This window comes from Protopterus annectens, chromosome 11.part0 (genome assembly GCF_019279795.1).
Source record: "Protopterus annectens isolate FY-2018-M chromosome 11.part0, PAN1.0, whole genome shotgun sequence".
NCBI classification, from domain to species: Eukaryota; Metazoa; Chordata; order Ceratodontiformes; family Protopteridae; genus Protopterus; species Protopterus annectens.
Genome location: NC_056745.1, coordinates 635,553,522 through 635,574,088, shown reverse-complemented (window position 1 = coordinate 635,574,088; position 20,567 = coordinate 635,553,522). Strand labels below are relative to the sequence as shown.

The window sequence follows — 20,567 nt, the reverse complement described above, 5'->3', positions numbered from 1 at the left end:
TCAGACCCTCAGGTTGACAGCATGGCTGCTCCAATTCCGTCCCTAGTCAGGCTTCATGATTTTTCACCGGAGGTGGTTCATATTCTGTCTTCTTCCCAAAAGCCTTCTACTAGGAAGATTTATTCCAGTAAGTGGAAGAGATTCTCCATTTGGGCTCATGAAAGGCAGATTGATCGCTATACAGCTCCCATTTTATCAGTTTTAGAATTTCTTTCTCAACCGTTCAGCCAGGGATCAGCTGCGGCAACTATCAAAGTGCAGTTGGCAGCCATTTCTACTTTTCGTGTTGTTAATGAACCCAATCTAATGGCGCACAGACTTTGTAGGGCTTTTCTGACAGGGACTATGTTACTTCGACCTCCAATCTTTGATCCTGTAATGCCATGGGACCTTAATTTTGTGTTACAGTGACTTACCTCGCCTCTTTTTGAGCCCGCAGCAACCTGTGACATTAAATTTTTGTCTTGGAAGACAATCTTTTCGTTTGCCATCACTTCGGCTAGGCAGGTCTCTGAACTCCAAGCTTTATCGGTTCGGCCCCCTTACTTGGTATTTCACAATGATAGGGTTTCGCTAAGACCTAATCCTTCCTTTATGCCTAAGGTTGCTTCGGTGATCAACCTTAACCAGTCCATTGAGCTGCCTGAATTTTTCCCTGAATTCTCTAACAGGGCAGAATTTAAGTTTCATCAGCTAGATGTCCACAGACAATTACATTTCTATTTACATAGAACAAAAGATATTAGGAAATCTGATCAACTCTTTGTCTCATTTTCCGACAATAGACTCAGGACTCCATTTTCTAAAGTAACTCTGTCCAGATGGATTTCTGGTTGCATTTCCTTCATGTATACTTCAAATGGCAAGGAATTACCCTTTAAAGTGAAGGCTCATTCTGCACGTTCGGTGTCTACTTCTTTTGCCTTGCAGGCTAGGATGTCTATGGATGATATTTGTGCTGCAGCCACTTGGGCATCTCCTCACACCTTTATTAGTCACTACAAATTGGATCTGATATCAAGAGGCAGATCCTCCTTTGGTTCCACAGTGCTCAGGAATATTTTCCAGTGAGCCATCCAAGGTTTAGGTGCTAGGGACACTGTCCCACGGGTAAGAATGTAGGCGAAATTGGACTACATAACATCAAGAAGTTATGTACTCACCATAACGTTCAATGTATGTAGTCCATCTCGCCTCACATTCTTACTAACCCACCCACCTACCCCCTCCTGGAGGGTCTAGCGGTCGAGTTTCTGTTTCTGCATTCCTTCTTGATGTGTTGAGTTGGTTCTTCCTCTTAGCGTGTTGGTGTGTGTGTATGTGAGCTTGCAGCAAACAAGATCTGGGAATAGGCGCGTTGCAGCATGGGATACCTCTGAGCCAATTGAAGACTTCGAGCTAGAGTATGGCCGAGTCGGAGCCAAGGTTCAGCTCCGAACCCACGGGTAAGAATGTGAGGCGAGATGGACTACATACATTGAACGTTATGGTGAATACATAACTTCTTGTTTAGCTCCAGTGAAAATAAGAGTAAAGGACAACTTGTCACTAAGCTATTTCTAGATGGTTGCCACAAACTATTATAAAAGCCACTTCTAGACAGGGTTACAGCTCATTCAACAAGAGCATTGACTTTTATAGTGCTTTTCTGGAAATAGTTGGACTCCAAAAGTATTCTACAGGCAGCAACTTGGTCTTCTGGATTCCTTTTCCAGATTCAGAATAGGCTTTGCTGGGACCACTCTCCAGGGGCTCCTGGACCTTCATCCTTCCAGTAAGTATAATTTATGGTAATCTACCCATATAGCTAAGGCTATTATAGCAGTGATCAAATCATGAACATAGTACAGTTGTGTACGTAAGTGTACCACGATAGTTGATGTTCTAGTCGATTACCATTATAATATCCGTCCCTCCCACCAACCTCCTATTTTCTCTACTACTTCATTTCTGTAGTTGCCAGGGTGGGTTTAGTTGCACCCTTTTATATATAGTTATGTTTCAGTTTGTTTCCTAGTAGAAGTTTACCGGGCTTTTGCCTCCTTTCTGGGCAAAAATATTTCTCTGAAGTAATTTGGTGCTACAACTGCCTTTTATAGTGAGTGACTGAAGTGCTTTTGGCAATTGTATTGCTTGGAAGGCACCCAAAGCTTTGGGAAGATGACCAGTGCAGGGGTGATACCGAAATAGCTTAGGCTACTGCAACGGTGATCCATTAAATCATCTACTATTATGTTAAGTTTACTTTCCCAACTGTACATTCTTTGTCTAATTTTGGCATCCAGAAGTGAAGTATGTAATATAGGAAATATGTTTTGTTTTTATTTATGCCACGGGGTTTCTACATTCTGGCTTTTAAATTATTCAAGTGTGGACCATCTGAATGGAGCCATGTTTCATTTCATGTGCTGAATTCTTTTCCATATCCATGCCTACTGATGTAATGTAAAATATATTTTTCTGTTATCTTTATTTTCTCAAAGCTGAAAGATTTGGGGAGTGAAGGCAAGAAGGGGACCATTGAGTCAATCCTTAATAGGAGGTCCTACATTGTCCTCTCCATCCTTTTCAATTGGTTGGGTTGTCCACCATGACAGCAGAACTGAGATGGCAGAGTTTCTCACAGAAGCTTCTTCAGCACTCATGCTGTCCCATGTCTTATGATGGTATGTGGTTTCTGTTAGCCTTAGATGTCATTTGCTCCATGTTTGAGACAGATGTGATTCTCCGGTACTCTGTTTTCTTCTGAAGAGAAGTAGCTTCTTCTGTTGTTTTATTGCCTTTTTTTCAAATTTATATCCTTTGAGTTTTATTTTTGTTCACTTGTGTTATACAATTCCACATTTTTCCCATCAAAATTATCTTTATTTTCCCATCAACCTGTCTGATACCTAGCTAAGCCAATTTGTCATCTGTCAGAAATCTGTTTGGACTCCAGTCCTTGTGTTTCCCTCCACTTCTCATCTTCTCAAGAGATGTCCTTTACTTTTGCTGAGGCCTTCTTGAGTCTTCAAAAAATATTTTTTCTCGTTTTCACATTTTTAATAGGTTATTCTTTTTTGACTGCTCATTTTTTCTTCATTATAGAAAAGGATTCAGGTATCAAAAAATGCCATACATGCAGGCATAAGATCCTGCCAGTAGACCCACACTGACTGCGTGTCATTTGCTTGGGACCTGATCATTTGGATGCTCATTGTGATATTTGCTTTTCTTGGACCATGTTCCTTAATGGACAGAAGAAACAAATTAAAACTAACAAGCCTTCTTCCTGAAATGGTAGGAGAGACAGCCAGTACATCTCAACCTCAACCAGCCAAAGAAGCCAGGAAACAGCTTTAGCCTTTCATCTCTTTGACTTCTTCAGCACTGACTCCTTCAGATCATGTCTTGCATTGCGTCTCGGTCTCAATCAGAATTCTGGGTAGATCCTCAAGTTCAAAAGATTTGTGTGTGCAAAATCGCCTTCTGCTGCCTTGATTAAGTCTACTAGGTCTTCTGCATGTGTAGTGGAATTTAATTAGGAACAGATGATGAGAATTATGGTGAGAACCTCCCCCTTTATCAAAGACATAAATAGATATGGGTGATATACCATCCTCCTCCACTCTGAGGACGGGCAGTGTGGTCCTCCCACTTCCTTACTTTTACTCCTTCCCTGGATCAGAGTTAGTGGTATCACAGCCAAGATTTTTACCATTCATTCCCTTGTTTGCTCCTACTGCACTGGTTGCATTGACTTAGACAGATTGTCCAGCATACTTCAAACTATTCAGGCCTTTGTGTATCTTGGAGCCAAGATCGATACTGAGGATTTTGGATCTCACTTTGGTCCTGGCTCACTCCAGTCCATTTTGTGACTTCAAGTTCATTGGTCCACTACTCCATAGTGGCGGTCTCCACCTCTGATCCATCCAATGCTTTGTTGTCATGATGTGCAGTTTTCTGATCTGTCTACCTTGTCTACTTTAGACTTGGGTCTTTTGCAGACTCTGCCTTCCTTGGTGCCATCAACACCAAGTTCTGTGTTCAAGGTGTTTTACAGGATTTGTAGTCTACCAGCTGATGTAAGTGGGGGATGCACATAGTGCTTCTGCCCCACCCCTGCATCCCAGTCTGTCTGCTGCCTTTAGTCTTCACCATCCCTCCTAAGGACAGCATAGTTCTGAAGGCCTTGATTCATCTCTTCATCAAGGGAAAAAAGACACCTCCAGCTCTTCAGAAAAATCTCGCCCTGAAGTTCATCGGAAATATAAGTATAAAAGAAGACACTTAGATTCCCATCAAGAATGTCTCTGAGGACAAGGAGGTTGTTAAAGGAAGGGTCTCACCATACTTCCCTTGAACACACCATCTTTGGTGATCTTATGGAACTGAAAAGACAAAGGGGAACTGACACCAAACCCCTTTCAGTTGATGAGGGAAGGTTAATCAAGGCTTTCAGAACTAGCTTATCTTTCTCAATGATTCCTCCTGCTGACTGTCTCATTCACGTGGTTGCAGACTGAGCACAGTGAGACTCAGATGTGGTGGAACCTATTCCTAAACAATCAGATAAAGTTGTCTGGCCTCCCAAGGACTGTATCTGTTAGAGCAATCAATCTCTTTTATATACCTTTGTGGTTGTAACAGCCACTAAGAATGAGATATCATAAAAGAGCTCTGTGGCCATCTACTTAATAGGGGATCCAGCTGAATGGTTCAATTTGGAAAGCAAGTCTCGAGAACTTTCTTCTCTGAAGGCATCTAATTATCTAGACACATGACTAGGCTCCAAATGGATCTGGCTGAACAAACTTTGAATTCACTTTGGAACCACCCTCCAGCGGACACTAGGAAAATTTGGTTGACCCATTTATCCATCATGTTGTCTATCACTAATCTGACCATGAGGCTCATATCTAACTCAGGGAAGACCCGAGAAGAACAGGAAAACTGTAGTCAATGCCACCAATCGAATAGAGCTGAAAATAAATTGTGTGTTCAAAGTCCAAAAACCTTGGTATTCTAAATGTTAGTCATCAATGTCCTTTGACATTGATGACTAACATTTAGAATACCAAGGTTTTTGGACTTTGAACACACAATTTATTTTCGGCAGCTCTATTCCGATTGCCTGGTGGCATTGACTACAGTTTTCCTGTTCTTCTCGGGTCTTCCCTAGTTTTTTGGTGGTTCCGCTTACTTTGTCATATCTAACTCAGCCAATGGGGCAGTACGCACCAGTATAAAGATTTGTCTTTATGCCTATGCTGAAGAGATGAATCTGACCATAAGTTCTGAGAATAACTTTAAGGCATCCTTTCTCAACATCTTTTGTGATGGATCATCTTTGGTTCTCAAAGTTAAAGACACATTGACAGAGTGAATGGGAAAGAAAGTATGCTGTCTGCTGTAAGAGTTCACTTTGCTACCAATTAGCAATCCTTCTCCAGGAATCAGAGAGGTAGCAAAAATCTGTGGTGTAAGAAATTGCAGCATTGTTCATATGACTGTTCTTTGGCATTACATTTCTTGTGTGGGGGGTGAGAGGGATCTAATGGATGCCACCCTAGTGGCAGAGAGGCTCAGCAGAACTGAAAATGGCTCAGTTGTTCCTCTCAGGAGGCAGTCTGGGCATACTTTTCCCTTTACTCTCAAAGTTAGATAACCATCACAGAAGATTCATAAGTGAAGAAAATTATATCCAGAGGCTATGCCATTCCAATCGTTTTACCATCAAACCTACTGCTGTGGTCCTCCTGGATGTTCCACCCCACCAATAAAGGTCAGCAACTCAATAAATTTCACAGCTGCTTCAAAAATGAGCCGTTAGAGTGGTTCTACCAGACCAGAAAGGAGATGGAATGTACTGAAGAATCTTTTTAGTCCCCAAGATTTACAAGGACCTCAGGCCCATCCTGTACCTCAATAGCCTAAGCACACATGTAAAATGTGCAGAGTTCTGGATGATCAATAGACCTTCAGGATGCCTACTGTCGCATCAAGATTGCAAGGCTGTCCAGGAAGTACATCCTGTTTTGGCTGCTGCCAGTCATTGCCAGTTCTGAACCTTACCTTTTGGTGCCACTACAGCCCCAACCCCCACCTCCCACCTGTTCATCCCACCTGTTCACCAATGTATGCAGATGATAACAGTGCATCTCAGACTGGAAGGGTTTTGATTGTCCCCATACCTAGATGACTGGCTGTTCGCTGCAAACATAAATGAATCTTTGATGTCAGCAAAGACTGTTTGCTCCACTTTTGTTGGTTCTTGGGCATCTTCATAAACTTGAAAATTCAATCCTGGAACCAACTCAGTCCTTGGTCTTTATAAGATGCCATCTGGACAGAAAAGATCAAATTTCAAAACTCCTAGACTTGAAACTGATCTCTCTTTACCTGTAGGTACTGGAGCTTCTCAAAATGGACACTCCCCCAGTTAATCTCATTTTCCACGTTTTGGGGACGATGGCAGCCTCCATCACTTTAGTTCTTCATGCCAGGTTTTTCATGTGAGTGCTACAGGGGAATCCTGTTATTCCAGTGGACTCAAGCCAGCCACTCTCATTATCATCCCATAAAATGTCACCCCTGTATTGCCAGGATCTAAAGTGGTGAATTCATTCAGCTGTAGTCTAAGAGGGTTGACCATTTTGTTTGTTTTCCACTATTGTGTGCCACGGTTTCCAAGAACACTTCCTGTCTGGGATGGGGGGGCATTATACTGGGAAACAGTCCAATGAACATGGACCCAAATAGAGAGCCTATCTTCACATGAGTGTTCTGGGGATTAGGGCAATTCTAGTGTTTCAGACACTTCAGGACTGCTTTTGCCCCACGGTGATGACCATGAAAACAGACAAGTTCTCTTTGGTATGGTTCATCAACATGGATGGAGGAACGCACTCTTATCAACTTTGCATGGATGCTGTGAAAGTTAAAAGTGAGCTGTCTTCACAACTCTTTCTAATAGCAATATCTACTCCAGATCGTTACAACCTCCTTGTGGACAGACTACATTGATACATCCTCATGCCTCTTGAGTGGTTTTGCAGTTTAGCAGTAGCAACTAAGATATTTTGCTGTTGTGGCCAGCCGTGTTATGATGGTTTATTTGACACTCCCAACCATACAAAAAGAAGCAGCTATTTTGCCCTTCTCCCGTCTCAGGGCCAATCACCAAGGAAATCTGTGGTCCATCTTTGGCCACCAGCACTCCTTTGTGCCTTCTTCCCTCTTTCTTTCATGACAAAGTCTCTGCTAAAAGCATCTGTAAAGTTGCAGTCATCCTCATTGCCCCTTTCTGGCCCAGGCAAAATTGGTTCTATTTGTTTTCCCTTTCTCTAACCTGACCTTCACAGTCCCTAGACTGGAAGCCCGGATCCTTCTTTTCATCCCTCCTGCAGTACGAGCAGACATAAAGTCTATCATACTATTGTCATGGTTTCTCCAATTCCATTGATGACCAGTGACCCCTCCTTGCCTCCCAGAGTTGTAGAAAACTCTACAAAAGCAAGTGAAACATATTTTCTTTGTGGTCTACTGATAAAAAGTCTAGATTCCTTTTCAGCACCTGTTCCTTCTGTTCTACACATTTTAACAAGTGTTTTAGATTCTAATGGTAGAGTAGCTGGCTGCAAAGTCCAACTAGCAGCAATTTCAAATTATCACCCTGGCTACATCATAGCTCCCTTACTTCTCTCAAGCTGTGTAAAACTTTACTCAAATGTTCTTTTCTATTGAGACCATCTATTAAAGACCTTGCCCTACAATGTGACTAAAATTTTGACTTTTCAAGCCTTGACTTACATCCCCTTTGAAACCTGCTGCTTACTCCTCCTCCTCCTTAAAATCCCTCTCATGGAAGACAATTTTGGTGGCAATAACTTCTGCGAGGTGAATTTCTGAATTACTTGTTTTATCTTGCCAACAACGCTACTTGACCTTTCATAAAGACGGAGTCTGTCTTAGACCAAATCCTTCTTTTGTACTGATAGGAACCTTGGAGTCTGCTTTAAACCAGTCCATTCACTTGCTTGTCTTTTCCCCAACTATTCTAACTGAGTAGAATGTATTCTGCATGCCCTGGATGTCCATTGACTGTTAAGGTTCTGTCTTCAGTAAACTAAACCTATACAGAAGGATGACCAACTCTTTGCCTTTTTCACAGAACAAATTCTGAATCAAAGTGACTAAAGCTATTCTGTCTAGATGATTGTCAACGTACATTTCCTTTATTTAGTCCTTAAAAGACTTGAGCCTACTATCCGAACCTAAAGCTCATTCTACCAGATCCATTTCAACTTCATAGATAGTAGTTACCAGACGTGCAGTCTGGGAGACAGTTAATGAACCTAGTCCAGATTTCCAGTTGACAAATAGCAGTGTCTGCTTAAGTGACTTGCTGAAGATCACACAGTAGGCAAATGCAGGCTGAAGAAATCAAACCCTTTACCACAGGAAGTATATAGGAACATACCATACAAGTGATCATGGGGATCACATGATGCCTAGGCATATACACATTTAAACAGACAAACTTAAAAATTCTTGTCACCCGTTTCAATCACTTAATAGTGCTTGCCTTCCAAATTGGAGCAGTTTCATAAATGATAACCATGGTTAAAATCTGTCTCTTCCCATCCAGTTATCAAGGCTAACCTTAAAAGTAGCTAACCTGTGGTGAGTTAGGAATCTATCTTTCTCCAGTGAGTCTCGTTTATTTGTTGGTGTAGATTTAAGTTCTTAGGCTGGGTGTTTGTAGAACCTCTAGTTTTACAAAGAAATAGAGGTCATATAAGGCTGGGTCTTTCATTACTTGAAAAGTTAGATGCATCTCACCCACAAAAACCTGTGAGCTACCGGGTATAAGGAAAATCATGCTAATCAGTTGGGGTAGTTGAAGGATTTAAGATATTTTAATTTTCTTTGTTAGAAGTCTTTGAGGTTTTCCAGATGAGAGATATGCTTGGATTTATATATACAATGAGGCATTGTATTCACTGATGGGTCTTATAAGGGAAGAGTACTGTGGTAAAATAACTTCTTCAGATTTTCAGCTTATTCCTTGGAAATTAATTGAGCCAGATAGAAGGATTTCTTGACAGTGGTGGAAACATGATGACTAAATAAGAGAAAGTTATCCACATAAGTACCTAGGTCTCTTATGACCATATCTGAATGAAGAGAAGAAGTATTTATAACCTGTGAGATGGGAATAATTTTTCTGTCAAATGCTTCTATGCTGCTCTTTTTTTCATTTAGTTTGAGGCCATATTTGATGCACCATGTATATATATAGGTTCATAGGTTGATACTAGGCTATCTACCCTAGGGCATTTATAAGCCTAGCCAGAGTGTGTTTGGCTTTCGCCACCCTTTTAGATTAGTTGACTGTGCCTCTGTATAGTAGGTCACAGAAGATAGCCCTTTTAAGATTAGTTTACTGTGCCTCTGTCTAGTAGGGACACAGAAGAGATCCCAGGGGTAAACCTACAATGTCCCATCCACTCGTCAAGATTTCTCTTGAAGAGAGTCATTGAGGGGCTCTGCCTAACATGGATTGGGATTTTGTTCCAGAGTGAGGGGAGCCTCTGGGATATGAATCTGTCCCTCCAGCATGTCCTATTTATTTCTGTGCTGAGGTTTAAGTCCCTGGAGCTTGTAGTTCTAAGGGATTTGGATTTCCTGAGGTGGAGCATGTCTATTAATTCTGGGTTGGACATGGCTTTATACGTCACGCACAGATCGCCTCTGAGTAGGCGGTAAGCAACTGAGTAGAGCTGGAGTTTCTTTAGCCTAACTGCATAGGGCATCTATTTGAGTCTCTTGATCCTCTTGGTGACGTACTTTTGGGGTCTTTCCAGTTGCTGCATGTGTTGGGTAAGGTGTATCTCAAATGGGGCATTGTATTCAATTATGGGCCTGATGAATGATGAGTAGAGGGGCACAATGACCTCTCTTGATCTAGATGTGAACCCTTTCGTGATAAGGTGGGCTATATAGAAGGTCTTTCTAACCACTTTGGCAACGTGATTGTCAAAGGAGAGATTGCTATCTACTTAGGTCCCCAAATCCCTAATTACTTCTTCCGTACTTAATGGATTACCACCTATGTGGTAATTTGTGGGCACTTTGTTTTTCCCAAAGGGGATGACTATGCACTTTTTGGCATTTAGCTTTAGGCCATGGCTCTGGCACTAGTTATCCTTCTCTGTGAGACCCTTTTGGAGGATGCTTGTGTCAGTCGGCGAGTCGATTATGGCACCCAGTTTGCAGTCATCTGCGAACTTGATCAGCCATAGTACTCCCGTGTTAGCCTGTACCTCAGAGAAGTATATACCGTACAAGAGAGGTCCCAGGACTGAGCCTTGTGGGATGCCACTTGTAACTGGTTTAGAGTTTGACATGGCACCTGCAATTGTGACCATGTGGGTTCTATCCCTGAGCCAGTTTGCAACCCATCTTGTGACATAGGCTTTGATATTTAAGCTGGCGAGCTTATTTATGATGCCCAAGTGGGGGTATTGTGTCAAAGGCTTTGAGGTCCAAGTAGGCTGTGTGGACTACCTTCCCTTCATCTGTGGCCTTGGTGACTGTTTCAAAGAAGTCGACCAGGTTCAAGAGGCAAGATATGCCCTTAACAAAGCCGAATTGGGTAGGATCCAGTGTTTGGAGGTTCCCAATGTCTTTGTTTATGAGTTCCATGATGATACGCTCCATAGCTTTGCAGACCAGGCTAGTCAGGCTTATAGGGCGATAGTTTCCGGGGTCTGTTGTGGCACCACCTTTGTGGAGTGGGACCACTGTTGCTGTATGCCATTCCTTGGGTACATATCCTGTAGTAAGGCTGAGATTGAACAGTGACTTTATGTGAGGGTTCAGTTCTTCTTGGAGCTCGTGTAAGACACAGCCTGGGACACTGTCCGGTCCCACTGATGCTGTGTTTTTTGCTTTGGAGAGGGCAGCTCTCACCTGTGCATCTGTGATGTCAGAGAGGCTACACTCTGTTGGGATAGACATTTGCTGTTTTGCGGAGGGGGGAGAAGTTTGCACTGAACCTGTCTGCCAGGATGTTGGCAGTGTCTGTGGGTTCAGTGTATTTTTTGTCATTTTGTACTAACTCAGAGCATATCTGGGAGTTGCCACCCAGGTTCCTGACATAACTAAAGAAGGCCTTGTGATTATCTTTAGTTTAGCCGCCTTGTGCAGTTTTTCTTTCAAGCTTGCCTTAGATGATTTTATAAGGGATCGTAGTTTCTTGCTAGTACTGATCAGAGATGCCTTCCTTTTGGGATTTTGCTCTATCATGTAGTAGCTTCCTCCTTCTGTTGTATAGCTTATTTATGGCTGGGGTCCACCAGACAGGTCTCCTGCCTTTGGAGGAGTGAGTCTTGGTTTTATTTTGGATAGCACAATCCACGCATTCCAGTAGGTGTCCATAGAATGCATTTATAAAGGATTCTATGGTTTGGGCCGTATTTTCCACTGGCCCGGGAGCTTTGAAGGATTCCACCTCAGTTTTGAGAAGTGTGAAGTTTGCTTTTGAGAAGTTCTTCACAGTGATTTCCTTGGCTGGAGGTGGGGATGGGATGGATGTCCAGTGGGATTAATTCTATGGTCAGATCTTACCAATGAGGGGTATACCTCTGATATGGAACATAGAGTCCCCATGTTGGTGATGATCAGGTCCAATATGTTTTCCCTCTTGTGGGAGTGAGGACCAGTTGTTCCATAGCATTTGAGTTTATAAATTCTAGGAACAGTGAAGGGCAAGGGTGTTGGGGCTTGAGTAGTGCTCCCAGTCTATGTTTGCAGTTGAAGTCACCCAATATAATGGTGTTTGGAGAGACCTTCATATTCTCCAGTGTTCTCAGGAAAGCCGAGTGGGGTTCCTGAGTTTGGGAGGGTGGTCTGTAGCAGGCTGCAAACTGAAAGACAGTTTTGCCCACTGTTAGTTGCACATTGACGGTCCCTGATGCTTCTGCAGTGCCACTAACCTGGAGGTTTGGGTATCTTTGATGAATATGGATACTCCCGCCTTTTGTGGTTCGGTTCGAGTTTTGGGACCGAAAAGCATGGTATGAGGTATAACCTGGTAGTGCTGGGGTGCTCTCGGGAGCTTTGAACCAGGTTTCTGTTATTGCACAGATATCGATATTCTCCATACTGAGGAGAGCCTTGCGTGCGTGCATCTTGAGGTTTAGACTTCTGGCTTGAGCAGCATTACCCTTAGTTTCCTTTTCCTTGTGTTGTCTATGGAGGTGGATTTGTCTTTGAGCCTTGCCTAAAAAGGCACTATGGGGTGGCAAGAGCCTTTGCCAGTATTCGAAAGCCCAGGGGTGACAGGTGTCAGTCCTTAGCTTAAGCAACGTGGCTTGTCGAGCATGTCATCCCAGGCTGACAGACACTGGATCCCCTTTGAATGACACCAATACTTTAGCCAATTGTTAAAATTGATCATTTTGTCTTTATACTGTGGTATCATTCTTGGTGAGGGTAAGATGCTACTCAAGGTCAGGGTCATATCGGCCTGGGCTACATGATCAGAGAGCTCCTCTATGTCACTTTTCATGTAGTCCAGGGAAGTACGTCTCAGGTCATTCACACCATGGACAATGACGGAGTCATATTTGTACTTGCTTTGGCGTGACCTGAGTGCATGTGTTATGTGGCGGATCCTGGCACCTGACAGGCAGCTTACAGTGGCCTTCTCCTTGTTCACCCTGGTGAGTGGGTGAGTATTTCAGATCTTGCTGGAGCTGATTTGTATCAGTAGATTAGCAGTGCCTAGGTTGCAGTCACCACAAACTTGGTCAACCACACTTCTGGTATATTGGCCTGGATGTCTTCAAAATAAATACCAAACAGGATAGGTTCCAGAACTAGTCCCTGTGGCACTCCGATAGTTACATATTTGTATTAAAAGAGGAAACCAGTAACTTTCACAACTTGGGATCTGATGTATAAACAATTGGCAATTCAGTGTGGAAACCATAGTTTACATTAATCTTGTATAATTTTTCAATAATACTGGCATGAGGGATAGTGTCCAAGAAGCTTACTAGATTTTGGAGCTAGGTCCCGGCCTTCACAAAACCAAACTAATCACAATCCAATTCAGTTAAGTTGCCTATGTCTGCATAAATGAGTTATGTTATGATCCATTCCATGACTTTTGCATATAAGGATGGTGAGGCTGTTTGGTCTACATTTGCCTGGGTCTGTAGAGGGGCAGCCCTTGGGTAGGGAAGTCACAGTGGCTGATATCCTTCCATATCAGTGTTGCAGTATTCATAACCTAAGCCTTTAGTACTTACAGGCATCATAAGTCACACGTATGCTCCCCACACAAAGCGTAGGACATAAATGTGATGTATGGACAAACATGCTAAAAACTTCTTTACCACCAGTCCTAAAACCTTTGTTGAATGTCAGTCTGAATGCCGTTCTACTGTGCTTGTTACCAAGCTGCATTTGACATAAGTGCCCTGTTGGAGTTTCTTCTTATCTTTCTTTTGCATTCAGTGCATTTGGATTGATGTCTTCCATCAACCTCCTCGGGAACAAAAACTTCTATTCCTGAAGGTGCTCCATTTTCTTTTGGTCCAGGACATCATTCGGGCTGTGCCTCCTGCCCAGGTAGGGAGTTTTTATTTATTGCAGAATGTTTTTGGTTCCCAGAAAGGAGTATACTTGGAGACCAGTTCTGGAACTTTCCCAGCTCAACACCTTTCTCAAGATTACTTCCTTCCTTTCAGATGTTTTCTCTTCAGAACCTTTTCCCCTTCTTCTACCCCAGGCCTTTGTGGTCTCAATGGATCTCAAGGATGCCTACATTCATATCCCCATCCATCTCCCTTTTCAAAAAAATTTTGTTTCTCTGTTTTTCCTTGCATTTTCAGTTCTCTACTTTTGCCTTTTGGAATCTGCTCATTCAAGCTTCTTCCCCCAGTGTTCTGCTTCAGGATCTCCAGTTTACTCTGTCCCTGTTGCAGAGTATGGGCTTCAGCATAGACTTCTAGAAATCAGCTCTGATGTGTTGTCAGGATCATATTTTCCTTGGTTGCAGCCTTCAGACCATCCCCATGCTGGCATCTCTACCTGCCCCCAAAACCCTGTCTCTTACTGCCTTTTATCAGTCTGCTCTGGATGTGTAGTGGATGTTTGTTCCCAAGGTGAGGAATATGTTGGGATGGACATCTATCACACCAACATGTCTTATTTATCTGCTGATGAAGGTTTACTTCCTTTAACCAAGTATTTGATGTGCCATTAGTTCTGCAAAGGAATATGGGATCAAATAGGGTTGGATCTTTCATGGCGCAAAAGGCCAGACATAGATCTGGAGCCGATACTGAAATTGGTTCAGTGGGAACAGTGCTCTTTCCAGGTTAATAAATTCAAAATAAAATAAAATTTCCATGGAGGAATCTGTAAGAGACTCAGTACAGAGAAAGAGCTGCCATTCTCTCCTGATAACTAAGAATGTTATGTTGTCCTATCTCGTCTTCATTCTTACAATGATGGGTTTGGAGCCAATCCTCGACTCTGACTCAGCCGAATACTTAGCTGAAGATCTCAAAATTGGCTCATAGCAAGAAGGTATCCCACAATGCAGTGGTGCAATTCCCCAGATCTCGTTTGCCGCCACGAGGTTGGATGCACTCATCATGGCCGTGGCTAAGTTGTGAAACTTTTTCTTATATTTCTTGTCAGAACTAAATCATTTGCTGATATATTGTTCTATCACCAATAGATTGTATTTGTTGGCTTCTCTTTGCTGTTTTTAACTCAGTAGAGATATTGTTTTCCTCAGGCACGGCTTTTGCCATTGCTTTATAGGCCTTGGTATCCCTATAGTGGTTGTTTGTTGTAGTTTGTCATGGCCTTCATGGCTCGTTTAAATTAGAGAGCTATACGCCTGTTTTAGTTAGAGGGCTTGTCCTGTTTATTAGTTTGTGTTTGAAAATCAGAGCCATTTGGTTAGGAAGTTTTAATTTTCTTCCCTAGTCTTTCTTTCTTGTAATTTTTGGTAGTATTACTCTTAAATATTATTCTGTTTAATATAGCCTCTAGGCTTCCTTTGTTAGTGTCAGAATGTCTAAAGAACAGAAAGAAAGAGAACATAAGCCTTCTGGTTTCAAAAAATGTCAGAAATGCTCGCGAAAGATGTCCATCACTGATGGATATATTGTTTGTGTCTATTGTCTTGGTGCTATCCATCTCCAGGAGGACTGCACCTTCCGTCATTCGTTTAGTGCCAGAGCTTTTCAGGAGAGAAGAAACAAGTTGATTCTTAAAGGGCTTTTAAACCCTCCTTTGAAGAGGCCATTCATAGCTCTTCCTCCTCCTCTTCATCTCCTTCAAAAAAGGAAAATCACACAAAGACTATCTCCATCTGCATCAGCTCATTTGGAGCCGTCAGTCAAACTACTTCCTCAGCTCCACAGTCTTCGGAGCCGCTGGACGCTCTTATGGTTGATAGGCCTGGTCTTTGATCCAAAGCCTTCGGAGCCACAAGATACCTCTACTGGAGCCGGGTCCATTGAAATTTCACTTCTCCAACCTTGAGATCACCTATCCTCCATAGGTCTCAATCTTCATTATCTTCCGGGTCTACAAGACGCTTATCTGATGAGGACATGGAACGGGTGGTACGTTGACTCCTTAAGTCCCTGATGCTGACTAAATTGTTCTCAGCTCCAACTCATTTGGTTTCGAGCCTACTGTGTACTATTTTTTCTCCTCCGAGCCAAGCTGGTCCTTCGAGCTGGAGTGCTCGGGTGCCATCTTCTGTGGATTTGTCGGTTCTGAACTCCCTTTGGTCTCCATGGAGCCAACTTCTTTCTCCGCTTCAGGCTGGGAACCAGTCATTTTCAATTCAGGGCCCTGCCCTTTGGTCTCACCACTGCCCCGGTGTTTACCAAATGCATGGCAGTGGTAGCTTCTCACCTGAGACGTCAAGGATTCCAGGTGTTTCCATATTTGGACGACTGGCTCCTCACAGCTCCCACCAAGCATCTTCTTCTGGCCAGGGGACTACACCTTTCGCATTGTCAAAATTTAGGCATTTCTATAAATTGCGTAAAGTCTGTTTTGTCGCCTTGTCGTGTTATTACCTTCATAGGCTAATTCTAGACACAGTCAACATGTCTGTAGGCTAACAGATCAGAGAATAACAGACATACAAAAACTGGTCTCGCTCATCTTCAGCAGCAACAGAGTCAAAGCCAGGTTAGTTCTGAAAGTATTGGGGATTATGGCGGCTGCCATTCCTTTGCTTCCGTTAGCGATTCCACATGAGAATCCTTCAATGGATGCTCTTCACACAATGGTCATACCAGCAACTTCCGATGTCCCACACCATTATGATCACGCAAACATGCAGGAATCATCTTCTGTGGTGGATGTCTTCCCTCAGCTCTTATTGAAGACTTGTTCCTCCCCTCCGGTTGCTACACTGACAACGGACGCCTCCTGATCGGGTGGGGGGCATTATCAGGGCAGAACTGTCCAGGGCACATGGCAACCAGAAGAATGCCACTTGCACATAAATGTTCTAGAGATGAGAGCAGTGCTTTTAAGCGTTGCAAGCCCTTCAAGACTCTCTTCCCTTGGGAACGATAGCAATCCAGACGGACAATATGTCCGTAGTGTGGTATATCAACAAACAAGGCGGAACCAGGTCCTACCCCTGTGTCGAGAAGCACTCAGACTGTGGCAATGGGCGATTTCTTCTCAGCGGTTTCTGATAGCAACGCACATCCCCAGGAAGTCCAATCAAATCATGGACAAGTTGAGCAGAGCTATCCTCATGCCTCACGAGTGGTCTCTGAAAGACTCTGTGGTGAGAGAAATTTTTCTCAAGTGGGGTCAGCCTTGCTGCGACCTTTTGCTACTCACCAAAACAGCAAGTGCAGAGATTATTTCACCCTATTCCCTTTACCAGGCCAGCCCAGCAGAGACGCCTAGTCCAAGTTTGGCCCCGGGACTTCTGTATGCATTTCTCCTTCCCACTAATCTCTCAAGTGATACAGAAAGCTATCGCTCAGAAGGCCTCGTTGATCCTCATTGCTCCTTCACTGGCCTCGACAGGTTTGGTTCCCCTTTCTGCATCATTTTCTGTTGAGCGACCTTGGCATCTGGACCTAGTTCCAGATCTTTTGATCCATCAGTCGGGTCAGTTTCATCGCTCCCTTCCTCTCTGAACCTCACTGCTTGGTTCCTCCAATTCCAACCTTAGCCAGGCTTCCTCAAATATCTCACTCTGTTCGAGATATTTTGATAGCTTCCCATAAATCTTCCACTAGAAAGATTTATTTGAGTAAGTGGAAACGTTTCGCCTATTGGGCTCAAGGAAGGGACATAGATCCTTTCACTGCTTCCATCCAAATGGTCCTTGATTTTCTAGCTGAACTCTTCCATGCAGGTTCATCTCCTTCTACTCTTAAAGTTCAACTGGCAGCTATTTCTAATTTTCATGTGGGTATTTCAGAGTCTGCCATAATGTCCCACAAGCTTTGCAGAGCCTTTTTGAAAGGAGTTTTTCTACTCAGACCTCCTATAAGAAAGCCTCCAACTCCTTGCGACCTAAATTTAGTTCTTAGTTCTTTGATTCTTCCCCCTTTCGAACCTGCAGCCTCCTGTTCTTTAAAATTGCTATCATGGAAGACTCTCTTTCTGGTAGCTATTACTTCAGCTAGAAGAGTTTCAGAACTTCATGCACTCAGCTGTCGACCTCCTTATCTGTTGTTCCATAAGGACAGGGTATCTTTACGAACCAACCCGTCTTTTTTGCCTAAGATAGCCTCGATGTCTAACCTAAATCAAAGCATTGACCTCCCTGTGTTTTTTCCGGAATATTCCAATAGGTCTGAACAAAAATTACACTGGCTAGATGTTCATCGTCAGTTAAGGTACTATTTGGATAGAACCAAACAATTCAGAAAATCTGACCAGCTGTTTGTCTCCTATGCAGAAGGCAGAAAGGGACTTTCAGTTTCAAAGGTATCATTATCTAGATGGCTAACATCTCTGATTTCTCTTGTTTATGAAATTAGACACCAAAAGCTGCCTAACAAACCTAAAGCCCATTCCACCAGAGCTTTGGCTACTTCTATAGCCTTCCAAGACAGACTGCCTATTGACACCATTTGTGCAGCGGCTACTTGGGCTACTCCTCACACTTTCATTTCTCATTATAAGTTGGATTTAGCTTCTAGGCATAGAGCTAACTTTGGTTCCACTGTTCTCAAGAGTCTGTTCCGTTAGGCCACCCGGGACAAGGTGCTAGGACGGTCCCATCCAGCAAGAATGAAGGCGAGATAGACAACTTAACATATAGAAGTTATGTTCTTACCATAACGTTCCATGTTAGTTGTCTTCTTCTCGCCTTCTTTCTTAAGGCACCCTCCTTCCCCTGGCCTGGACAGACCTAGAGGAGTTTGATTGTGACCTCTCTTTCTACCACCTCTTTGCTATAGGTATATGCTCTGCTGTGCATATTTTCCTAGATCAGGCTTTAGGTCACTTTTCCTCTTCCCCTTGTTTATAGAGGTGGATTCTTTTTCCAGTTTTTTTCTGGTTATATTATTAGCTGGGCCTAGCTCACAAACGAGATCTGAGGTAATTCTCGCCTAGCATTGTGGGATATAAGGGGAGCCTCGAGCCGGTGGAACCAACTCTCGAGCTTTAGAGTGGCCGAGTCGGAGCCGAGGTCGGCTCCGAACCCATCCAGCAAGAAAGAAGGCGAAAAGAAGACAACTAACATGGAACGTTATGGTAAGAACATAACTTCTATTTTTGTGCTGTTCTTTATTAAAAATGTTATAGAACACCACCTTTGTTGACTGTTGTACATGTTCAGTTAATATAAACAGTCTGTTGCTTACATGCAAGGTTTACCGATCCTTATGAATTCAAATGAGTTAAATGCTATTTCAGTATCTTGTGTTGTTTCATTTTATCGAACTTGTAGAACTGTGCTTCACTTGGAAGTTTCATAATATGGAAGAACTGCAGGAAAAATGAAGTAAAATAATGTATTTACTACTGTAACAGTTTGTAGTAACTTAGGTTGCATTTTTTTTTTTTTTTTTTTTAAGATCCGAGTTTGAGAACCAAATGACTCGATTGAAAGTTCAGCTAGACTACAACCAAGATCAGCTGGAAAAAGAAAGAATTAAAATTCAAAAATTGGAAGATAGTCTTCAAAAAGATGAGGAGGAGGTTGCTAACTTAAAGAAGGTATTTAACTACCTAGAGGAAATGATTGTCTGAAACAACTTCTTGTGATACAGTGCCTTCACTTACGGCATATTTGTTTAGGAAAACAGGCTTCTGTGTAAAAAAGGTTATTTGGTGATTTTTTTTTGAATGATTTTGATGTTCAGGTTGACAGACAGAGTTTGAGAACTAGGAATTATTTTAAGGGTAACTTGTTTTACAGTGCAGCTGAGTGACTTGTTTAAAGTTACCAGATCTATAAATGGGAGCTGATGACATTGAAACTTTCGTATAGAACTTTTAGCCACCCCATATGTTCATTCAGCCTATGCTATTTGGGTATTATCCCAGCACTGGCCAGTTTCCCAAAACTTTGGGCACTTTTTCATGTGCGTCTGCTTCCAGGAGTGCTCAAGGTCCTTCCTATAAAAAACAATTGGAGTGTTAAATTATTTCAGAGTTTTTTTTTTTTTTGCCACCAAAGCAAGAGCTTCAATGACAGGCCCAGTGAAGTCTGTCTGTTGTTTAGTGATCTTTCCATGGCTAGGCAAGATGGGTTCCCTTTGGGAAAGTCTTCCTTTTATATTATTTTCTGCCTCAAAGTTACACTGTTCTTGTCAGTTTTATTACTTCTACTTAGAAACAATGTGTCTTGGGCTGTTATTGCACTGGAACACCAGAGTTATGTCTACTGCAAACTTTTTACATGAAACGTTTACTTTTTGACTAAAAGCTTATGGTTTTTAATGTTTTGTATGTTGGGACAGAATTTTCCATTTGTTAGCGACTTTCAGTGGATTACGATGGCAGAACCACTTGTTCTCTGCTGTTCTCCATACCGATGACTCTAGGCTTCACTAGCCATGCTTCAGACTTCTTTTCTGACTTACCGATGTAGCAGTAGGAAGCTTCTGTGGTTGTTCCTTTTCCAGCAGAGAAAAAAAATTAAGGAGTGTTCATGGATTAGTCCAGCTCCAAGTTTCCCTCAGCTGTTAGTGGGTGACTATGCTATGGCAAATAATTGCTCCTCAGATCGCCTGCCTTGTTCTCCTCTTGGTGTAGTTTTCCAGCTGGCAAATGCTAGGGGGTCAACTACATCTTTTGTCATTGTCTAGGGAAGGAGTAGGTGAAGGGTCTTTGCTTGGCAGGGATGGTTCTATTGTGCCTATGTGACAGACATTGTAAAGGAAGTATGTGCTTAATGAGAAAAAAAATTCCAATCACCGACTTTCTTATCAGTGAACAAAGCTGATTTACAGGGATTTGCCAAGGAACAGATTACTGCTTTTTTGTCATCTTCAAAACGTAGTGAGTGAAAAAGGAAAATAATTCCTTCTCATTCTGAAAAGAATTTT

At 42.6% G+C, this 20,567-nt stretch overlaps 1 protein-coding gene across 1 annotated transcript in view; it reads left to right on the top strand.

The window, feature by feature from the left end:
• SMC1B (structural maintenance of chromosomes 1B) overlaps positions 1 to 19,266 on the top strand; it is a 3,759,116-nt gene extending 3,739,850 nt beyond the window's left edge. Inside the window, exons 18-19 of the mRNA XM_044087233.1 lie at positions 6,391 to 6,497; positions 19,092 to 19,266. Of these exons, the coding sequence (XP_043943168.1) occupies positions 6,391 to 6,497; positions 19,092 to 19,266 (282 nt within the window). The remainder of the gene's footprint in view (positions 1 to 6,390; positions 6,498 to 19,091) is intronic.
• The last annotated feature ends 1,301 nt before the right edge of the window (positions 19,267 to 20,567 follow it).